The sequence below is a fragment of the Trichechus manatus genome, unplaced genomic scaffold (genome assembly GCF_000243295.1).
Source record: "Trichechus manatus latirostris isolate Lorelei unplaced genomic scaffold, TriManLat1.0 scaffold00113, whole genome shotgun sequence".
NCBI classification, from domain to species: Eukaryota; Metazoa; Chordata; class Mammalia; order Sirenia; family Trichechidae; genus Trichechus; species Trichechus manatus.
The window spans coordinates 4,068,179-4,078,166 of NW_004444049.1; the positions used below are offsets into that span (position 1 = coordinate 4,068,179).

Here is a 9,988-nt window from a genome sequence, read left to right on the forward strand (position 1 = left end):
AGAGTGTGGCCCCCAGAAACCCTTTTAGCTCAGTGGTGAAGTAATTTCCGAGGTTCACCGTTCAGCCGGGGAGTGGACAGCCCCATAAAACCAAATGGGACTAATGAGGCACAGAAGTCCAGGGACAAGGGCCAGAAGGCAAAAGGGGACAGGAAAGCTGGTGATAGGGAACCCAAGGTTGAGTAAGGATAATGTTGATGTGTTGTGAGATTGTTAACCATTGTCATAAGGCAACATGTGTACTAACTGTTAAATGAGAAACTATTTTGTTCTGTAAGCCTTCACCTAAAGTGAGACTAGCAGCACAATTGGAAGAGCGTAGTCGATGTCACTGAACTGTGCATGTAGAAATTTTTGGAATGGTGTATCTCTGGCTATGTATATTTTCACCAAAAATAAGGTTGAGAAGGGAGAGGGTTGACATGTTGTGGGGTTGTTAACCAGTGTCATAAAACAATACGTGTACCACTGTTTCATGAGAAACTATTTGTTCTGTAAGCCTTCACCTGAAGTACAATAAAAAAAAAAAAAAGTGTCTGAGTCAACAATAATAGCTGGCGACTTCCATACGCCACTTTCAATGATGGAAAGAACAGCGAGACCGAAGATCAAGAAGGAAATAGAAGACTGCAACATTATAAACCAACAGACAAAGAACACTCCACCCAACAACAGGACATACAATCTTCTCGAGTGAACATGGAATATTCTCTAGAATACACCATATGCTAGGCCATAAAACAAACCTCAGTACATTTAAAAAGCTAAACATAATACCAAGTATGTGCTCTGGCCACAATGGAGTGAAATTAGAAATCAACGTTGTTGTTGTTAGGTGCCATCAAGTTGGTTCCGACTCATAGCGACTCTGTCAACAACTGAACGGAACACTGACCAGTCCTGCACCATCCTCACAATCACTGTTATGCTTGACTGAGCCCACTGTTAAAGTCACTGTGTCAACACATCTCACTGAGGGTCTTTCTCTTTTTCACTGACCCTCTACTTTACCAAGCATGATGTCCTTCTCCAGGGATTGATCCCTCCTGATATCATGTCCAAAGTATATAAGACATAGTCTCACCATCCTTGTCTCTAAGGAGCATGCTGGCCGTACTTCTTCCAAGGCAGATTTGTTTGTTCTTTTGACAGTCCATGGTATGTATATTCAATATTCTTCGACAACACCATAATTCAAAGGCATCGATCCTTCTTCGGTCTTCTTTATTCATTGCCCAGCTTTCGCATGTATATGAGACGATTGAAAACACTATGGCTTGGGTCAGGCGCACCATAGTCTTCAAGGTGACATCTTCGCTTTTTAACACTTTAAAGAGATCTTTTGCAGCAGATTTGCCCAATGCAATGCATCTTTTGATTTCCTGACTGCTGCTTCCATGGGTGTCGATTGTGGATCCAAGTAAAACGAAATCCTTGACAAAGTCAATCTTTTCTCCATTTATCATCATGTTACTTATTGGTCCAGTTGTGAGGATTTTTGTTTTCTTTATGTTGAGGTGTGGTCTTTGATGTTCATCAGTAAGGGCTTCAAGTCCTCTTCACTTTCAGCAAGCAAGGTTGTGTCATCTGCGTATCACAGGCTGTTAATGAGCCTTCCTCCAACCCTGATGCTGCGTTCTTCATATAGTCCAGCTTCTCGGATTATTTGCTCAGCACACAGATTGAATAGGTATGGTGAAAGGATACAACCCTAACACACACTTTTCCTGACTTTAAACCACGCAGTATCCCCGTGTTCTGTTTCAACGACTACCTCTTGATCCATGTACAGGTTCCTCATGAGCCCAATGAAGTGTTCTGGAATTCCCATTCTTCCCTATGTTATCCATAATTTGTTATGATCCACACAGTTGAATGCCTTTGCATGATCAATAAAACATAGGTAAATATCTTTCTGGTATTCTCTGCTTTCGGCCAGGATCCATCTGACATCAGCAATGATATCCCTGGTTCCACGTCCTCTTCTGAATCTGGCTTGAATTTCTAGCAGTTCCCTGTTGATATACTGCTGCAGCTGCTTTTGAATGATATTCAGCAAAATTTTACTTGTGTGTGGTATTAATGATATTGTTTGATAATTGCCACATTCAGTTAAATCACTGTTCTTTGGAATAGGCATAAATATGGATCTCGTCCAGTCAGTTCGCCAGATAGCTGTCTTCCAAATTTCTTGGCATAGACAAGTGAGCATTTCCAGCCTTGCATTCATTTGTTGAAACATCTCAATTGTTATTCCATCAATTCCTGGAGCCTTGTTTTTTGCCAATGTCTTCAGTGAAGCTTGGACTTCTTCCTTCAGTACCATCGGTTCGTATGTTACCTCCTGAAATGGATGTACATCAGCCAATTCTTTTTGGTATAGTGACTCTGTGTATTCCCTGCACCTTCTTTTGATGTTTCCTGCGTTGTTTAATATCTTCCCTACAGAATCCTTCAATATTGCAACTCGAGGCTTGATTTTTTTCTTCAGTTCTTTCAGCTTGAGAAATGCCAAGTGTGTTCTTCCCTTTTGGTTTTCTATCTCCAGGTCTTTGCACGTCATTATAATACTTTACTTTGTCTTCTCCAGCCGCCCTATGAAATCTTCTGTTCAGCTTTTACTTCATCATTTCTTCCTTTCACTTTAGCTACTCAACATTCAAGACCAAGTTTCAGAGTCTCTTCTGACATCCATCTTGGTCTTTTCTTTCTTTCCTGTCTTTTTAACGACCTCTTGCTTTCTTTATGTATGATGTCCTTCATGTCTGTCTTAGTCATCTAGTGCTGCTATAACAGAAATACCACAAGTAGATGACTTTAACAAAGAGAAATTTATTTCTTCACAGTGAAGTAGGCTAAAAGTCCAAATTTAGGGTGTCAGCTCCAGGGGAAGGCTTTCTCTCTCTGTCGGCCTTCTCATCAATCTTCCCCTGGTCCAGGAGCTTCTCCATGCAGGGATCCCAGGTCCAAAGGACACACTCTGCTCCCAGCACCGCTTTCTTGGTGGTATGAGGTCCCCCTGTCTCTCTGCTTGCTTCTCTCTTTTATATCTCAAAAGAGATTGGCTTAAGACACTATCTAATCTTGTAGATCTCATCAATATAACTGTCGCTAATCCATCTTATTAACATCATAGCAACAGGATTTATAACACGTAAGGAAATCACATCAGATGACAAAATGGTAGACAGTCATACAATACTGGGAACCATGACCTAGCCAAGCTGACAGATATTCTGGGGGGACACAATTCAATCCATGACAATGTCATTCCATAACGTGTCTGGTCTTCAGTAATTAGTGTTCAACACATCAAATCTATTCTTGAGATGGTCTCTAAATTCGGGTGAGATATATTCGAGATCGTACTTTGGCTCTCATGGACTTGTTCTAATTTTCTTCAGTTTCAACTTTAACTTGCATATGAGCAACTGATGGTTTGTTCCACAGTCGACTCCTGGCCTTGTTCTGACTGATGATATTGAGCCTTTCCATTGTCTCTTTCCACAGATGAAGTCGATCTCATTCCTGTGTATTCCATCTGGCAAGGTCCACGTGTATAGTCACCATTTATGTTGGTGAAAAAAGGTATTTGCAATGAAAAAGTCATTGGTCTTGCAAAATTCTATCATGCGATCTCCGGCATCATTTCTATCACCAAGGCCATATTTTCCAAATACCGATCCTTCTTCGTTTCCAACTTTCACGTTCCAATCACCAGTAATTATCAATGCACCCTGATGGAATGTTCGATCAATTTCAGACTGCAGGAGTTGGTAGAAATCTTCAGTTTCTTCATCTTTGGCCTTAGTGGTTGGTATGTAAATTTGAATAACAGTCATATTAACTGGTCTTCCTTGTAGTGTATGGACATTATCCTATTACTGAGATACTCTTAAGAGTATGGACATAAAAATCCTCAACAAACTCCTAGCAATCCAAATCCAGCTACATGTAAAAAAATTATACACCATGACCAAATGGGATTTATCCCAGGAACGCAAGGTTGGTTCAACATCCAAAAACCAATTAATGTAATACATCATATGAATAGAATAAAATATAAAAATCACACGATCACCTCCATAGACACTGAAAAAGCATTTGACAAAATCCAACACCCTTTCATGATGCAAAAAAAAAAAAAAAAACACTCAAAAAACTAGGGATAGTGGGCTCTTCCTCAACCTAATAAAGGGCATCTACAAAACACCCACAGCTAACATTATACTTAGTGGTGAAAGACTGGATGCTTTCCCCCTAAGATCAGGAACAAGACAAGGATGTCCACTCTTTCCACTTCTATTTAACATTGTACTGGAGGTTCTAGTCAGGGCAATTAGGCAAGAAAAAGAAATAAAGGACATCCAAATTAGAGAGGAAGAAGTAAAACTATCTCTATGTGCAGTCAATAAGATCTTATGTATAAAAAATCATAAGGAATCCACTAAAAAACCATTAGAATTAATAAAAAGTTCAGCAATGCTGCAGGATTCAGAACCAATATACAAAAATCAATTGTATTTCTATACACTTGCAACAAACAATATGAAAATAAAATTTAAAAAACAATTTCATTCACTATACCATCAAAAAGAATAAAATACTTGGAAATAAATTTAACAAACCATAAAAACCCATTGCCGTTGAGTCGAGTCTGACTCATAGTCACCCTAGAGGACAGAATAGAACTGCCCCACAGAGTTTCCAAGGAGCAGCTGGTGGATTTGAACTGCTGACCTTTTGGTTAGCAGCCAAGCTCTTAACCACTGCACCATCAGGGCTCCATAATTTAACAGAGAAAGTGCAAAATGTATATTCTGAAAACAACATAATGCTGTTGAAAAAAATTAAAGAAGAGCTAAATAAATGGAAAAACATCCCAGGTTTATGGATCAGAAGATTTAACATTGTTAAGATGACAATATTTCTCAAACTGATCTACCGAATCAACACAACCCTTATCAGAATCCCAGCTGACTTCTTTGTAGAAATTGACAAGCTGATTCTAAAATTCAGATGGAACTGCAAGATACCCAGAATAGCCAAAGCAATCCTGAAAAAGAAGAACAAGTTAGGACTCACACGTCCAGATTTCAAAACTTACTACAAAGCAATGGTAATCAGGTGGTGTGGTACTGGCATAAGGATAGACATATACATCAGTGGAAGAATTGAGAGTCTAGAAATAAACCCATACATCTATGGTCAACTGATTTTTGACAAGGGCACCAAGACCATTCAATGGAGAAACCGTAGTCTTTTCAACAAATGGTGCTGGAACACCTGGATCTCCACATGGAAAAGAACGAAGCTGGATCCATACCTCACACCATATAAAAAATGGACCAAAGACCTAAATGTAAGCCCCAAAACTGTAAAACTCTTAGAAGAACACATAGGAGCAAATCTTCATGACCTTGGATTTGACAAAGGATTGTTAGATATGACACCAAAAGCGCAAGCAACAAAAGAAAAAACAGATAAATTAGACTTCATCAAAATTAAAAACTTTTGTGCTTCAAAGAACATCATTAAGAAAGTGAAGACAACCCACAAAATGGGAGAAAGTATTTGCAAATCATATACCTGATAAGGTGCTTGTATTTAGAATATATAAAGAACTTTTATGAGTCAATAATAAAAAGACGAATAATCTGATTTAAAAAATGGGCAAAGGATCCGAATAGACATTTCTCCATGGAAGATATGCAAATGGATAACAAGCACATGAAAAGATGCTCAACATCATTAGTCATCAGGGAAATGGAAATCAAAACCAGAATGAGATACTACTTCATACCTCCTCGGAGGGCTAGAATCAAAGTCAGGTAATTATAAGTGTTTGCGAGAATGCGGACAAATAGGATCCCTTGTACACTGTTGTTGGAAATGTAAAATGGTGCAGCCACTTTGGAAAACTATCTGGCAGTTCCTCAAATGATTATACATGACCCAACAATTCTACTCCTCGGTATCTACCCAAGAGAAATGAAAACATATGTCCACAAAAAACTTATACATGAATGTTTACAGCAGCATTATTCATAATAGCCAAAAGGCAGAAACAACTCAAATGTCCACCGAAGGATGAATGGATACACAAAACGTGGTCTATTCATACAATGGAATATTATTCAGTCATAAAACAGAATGAAGTACTGATACATGCTACAACGCAGCTGAATCTTGAAGACATTACGTCAAGTCAAACCAGACGCGAAACGTCGCGTATTGTATGATTCCATTTATATGAAATGTCCAGACCAGGGAAATCTACAGAGACAGAAAGTAGATTAGTAGTTGCTCAGAGCTGGGGAGTAGTGGCAGGATAAGGGGGTGGCAGCTAAGTGTACGCGGTTTCTTTTCAAGGCGACGATAATGTTCCAGAGTTGTGGTAATGGTTGGACATATCTGTGAATATTCTAAAAATGGGGAATTGTACACTTCAAATGGGTGAATTATAGGTATGGTATGTGAATGATATCTCAATAAAGCCGTTTTTTTAAAAAAGGGTGTCTGCAATACAGAGGACATCAACACAACTGGACCAAAGCAAAAACTAAGAAGTTTCCTGAACACATCTAAACACTCTGAGACACAGAGTAGCTGGGCTGGGGCCTGGGGACCATAGTTTCGGGAGACATCTATGTCAGCTGGCATAACAAAGTTTATTAAGAAAATGTTCTGCATCCCACTTTGGTGAGTGGTTTCTGGGGTCTTAAAAGCTTGCGGGCAACCATCTAAGGATGCATCAATTGGTCCCAACCCACTTGGAGCAAAGGAGAATGAACAACACTAAAGACACAAGAAAAATATTACCCCAAGAGATTAAAGGTCCACATAAACCAGAGACTCCACCAGGAGATCAGAAGAACTAGATGGTGCCCAGCTACCACCTTATGACTGCCCTGACAGGGAACACAACAGAGTCCCAGATGGAGCAGGAGAAGATTGCAGAGCAGAATTCAAATTTACGTAAAAAAACCAAACTTAATGGTCTAACAGAGACGGGAGGAACCCCCAAAACTACGGCCCCCGGATGCTCTCTCAATGCAAAACGAAAATCATTCCTGAAGCCCACTCTTCAAAGATTAGACAGGACTATAAAACAAAAAATAATACACGTGAGGAGTGTGCTTCTTAGTTCAGTCAGATACACGAGACCTAATGGGCGGCTCCTGTCCCGAGGCAGGATGAGAAGGCAAGAAGGACAGGAACTGGCTGAATGGACACAGGGAACCCGGGGTGGAAAGGGGGAGTGTACAGTCACATTGTGAGGATTGCAACTAAGGTCACAAAACAATATGTGTACAAATTTTTGTATGAAAAATTAAAATAAATAAATAAAATAGCTACGGGGGAAAACAAAAAAAAGGTGTCTGAAGTCTGTTACTGGATGGGGGCATATGTTCTCAGAGAAACGGCACTTTTCCCGGAGGGTCAAGCTCCCAGGTCCCAGAAGGACTCTGCCCCAAACACAGCCTTACTAACAGCAAGCCAAGCATTGGTGCAAACAGCATCCAGGGGGCCAGCTGCCCCAACCCACGGCCAAAATCCTTGTGATGGGAAAACGTGAGGTCAGAGGTCAAGAAACTGGGGATACCTTGTCCTACTCCCTCCCTGGGAACACACTGCCAGGATAGATCACAGGGGCCCAGGAGGCCCAATCACCCACAGGCAGTCGGGGTGAGACCCCTGGCCTGTGGCGACCCCTCCCATCTGAGCAACCTCTGGTGACTGTCGCAGCCTCCTGGAGGCCTGCCCTCATCACAGGAGGCCCCTGCCACCTGCCCCCGTCCCACCCACAGTGGCCGGGCCCCGGCTGACCTCTCGAAGGCCACGTTGCGAGTGTCCAGGTGGGTGGAGACGATAGGAGAGGTGAGGCGGCTGGCCACATGCTCCTCACTGGGCCGCATGGCAGCCAGCAGAGCTTCTGGCTCGTGCAGGGTGAGCCCCAGAGTCTCCGTGTGGACCACCTGCCGGTCATGGTCCACCTCCATCACCAGGGCTCCCGCCTCTGCCAGCCAGCACGGGTGGGATGGGGCACGAGTCAGTGCCAGGCCCCAACCAGAGCGGGGAGGGCCATTGCGGTGCCCTCAGCCCCCCTCCACCCCCATCCTCAGTTTCCACATCCGGGAAGTGCAGAGAAAGGACAGCATCACCCTCGAAAGCCCAGCGGTCCCCCAAGCTCACCCTGGCCCTTGAAGATGAAGCTCCTCCGGCCGCGCTGCCAGGTCATGTGCTCAAAGCCGAGGAGGCTGGTGTCCACCCGCAGGCTCTCACCGCGCTTCCACACGCGGTACACGTCGCTCGGGCACATCTTGGACATGAGGGGTACTGCAGGGGCGCCGAGGTCATCGCAATTCCGCCCCAAAGCCCACCCCAAGCCCCCAGGGCCGGGTCCCACTCACCCCAGCTGGTGAACTCCCACTTCATCTCCACGTAGAAATCGGGGGCCTGAGATGGACCGAAGTCACCGTCAGGGCCCCTCCTGGTGCCGGGTGGCCAGCAGGCCAGGTGCTCCTTGTCTACACCCCCTTTCTGGGAGCCTAGCTCTTCAGCTGGCCTGATGTGACACCCCTGCCCCGATCAAACTCTGCTGGAAAGGAGGGACCAAGTGGGGCCCCGAGAGAGTCTTTGGGGGGCAGCATGTGCTCTGCTAGTTGGGTCCCTCTGCTGCCTACTTGGAGAGGGGTGGTCCCCAGTGCCTGGCACAGGATCTGGTCTTCCAGGAGCTCAGGCCACACCCGCCGAGCTGACCTGACACTCCCCCTCCAGGGAATCTGCATTTACCAGGAGGCTCAAGACCTGAAGTACCAGGACCAGGGGACCCTTGATACTGGCATCGGCTTTCCTCCAAAGGGCCCAGTCTCCTCCCGGGTCTCCTACATGACCCAGGGCTAGGGGTCAAGAGTGCCAGACCTTGTCCACAGTGGTGGGAACACAAATGACCAGGGTGGCCCCCCCTTATTGCTCACACCTCTATGCCCACTGTACCTGGCGGAGTTTGTTGAGCAGTTCGGGAATGCCGGCCAGTCTCTGTGTGGCCCGCTGGTAGTCGCGATACTGGAGCACCAGCTGCACCATCTCAGGGTCTCCAGTGCTGACGGCCTCCTGCAGGACTGGGAGGCACCAGGCTGCTGAGGGGTCCCTCTCGATGGCCCCAGGCCTGCCAGCTCACCCCCACCCATGCATCCTGCTGCCAGCCTCATGGGGAGTCCCTTTGCCTTCTGCAGTACCTGCCCAGCCCTGGAGGCTCTCTTTGCCCACGTTGGCATTGTGTCGAAGGAGGACTCTCACAGACTCCAGGTTCCCCAGGGACACTGCCAGCTCCAGGGGGGTCCGCCCCCGGGGGTCTTCCTGTTCAATGTTGTGCTAGGGGAGACCGGATGCTCAGCAAGGTGAGAGAGGAGGGGCCGAAGCAAGGGGGACACTGGGTTGAACAGGGTTGGGGGTCACTGCAGGAAATAAGGATGGCTGACAGGCTAGCGAAATGCCAGGGGGTGGCCTGCCTACCTCTCCCGCCCTCTGCCAGGGGTGCAGGTCCTGGCCAGGCAGAGGTACACGTACGGGATGTTAGGAGTTTGGATCGGCCTGGGGACCGGCCCGGACCGGGCTTCTCGTTCCCAGCCTGGCTCGGGGCAATGCAAGTCGGAGGCTTAACGCAGTGGGAGGTGGGCAGGCGAAGTGGAGAAGGCCCAGCCTGGGAGCCGAGGCCAGAGGCCCCAGCGCGCGGGGTAGGTGACCTGGGCTTCGGATCAGGCCGGCTGGGGGGCCCGGCTGCGGCTGCTGAACTGCCGGGGCGGGTGGCCTACAGGATGGGGGCTGCGGCTTGGGGCAGGGGCCCAAAGGACGGGCTGGTTCCCGGCGGGCCTCACCTGGCGGCTGTGCAGCGCGGCCTCCAGTTCGCGGTGCCGGTTTGCCCAGACGAGCCGGTGCAGCGGGAAGGTGGGGCCCGGGCCGGCCATGCTGGCCTCAGCGCCGC

General features: G+C 46.1%; 1 protein-coding gene across 2 annotated transcripts in view; it reads right to left on the bottom strand.

The window, feature by feature from the left end:
* The window catches only part of ANKRD13D (ankyrin repeat domain 13D), a 14,330-nt gene extending 4,348 nt beyond the window's left edge, over window positions 1-9,982 (bottom strand). For both annotated transcript variants that reach the window (XM_023738278.1, XM_004383667.1), the window contains exons 1-6: window positions 9,882-9,982; window positions 9,243-9,378; window positions 9,001-9,125; window positions 8,415-8,460; window positions 8,197-8,340; window positions 7,831-8,020 (exon numbers count right to left, since the gene is read on the bottom strand). In XM_023738278.1, coding sequence (XP_023594046.1) covers window positions 7,831-8,020; window positions 8,197-8,340; window positions 8,415-8,460; window positions 9,001-9,125; window positions 9,243-9,378; window positions 9,882-9,971 — 731 coding nt within the window. In that variant the 5' untranslated portion in view covers window positions 9,972-9,982. The remainder of the gene's footprint in view (window positions 1-7,830; window positions 8,021-8,196; window positions 8,341-8,414; window positions 8,461-9,000; window positions 9,126-9,242; window positions 9,379-9,881) is intronic.
* Window positions 9,983-9,988: the final 6 nt, after the last annotated feature.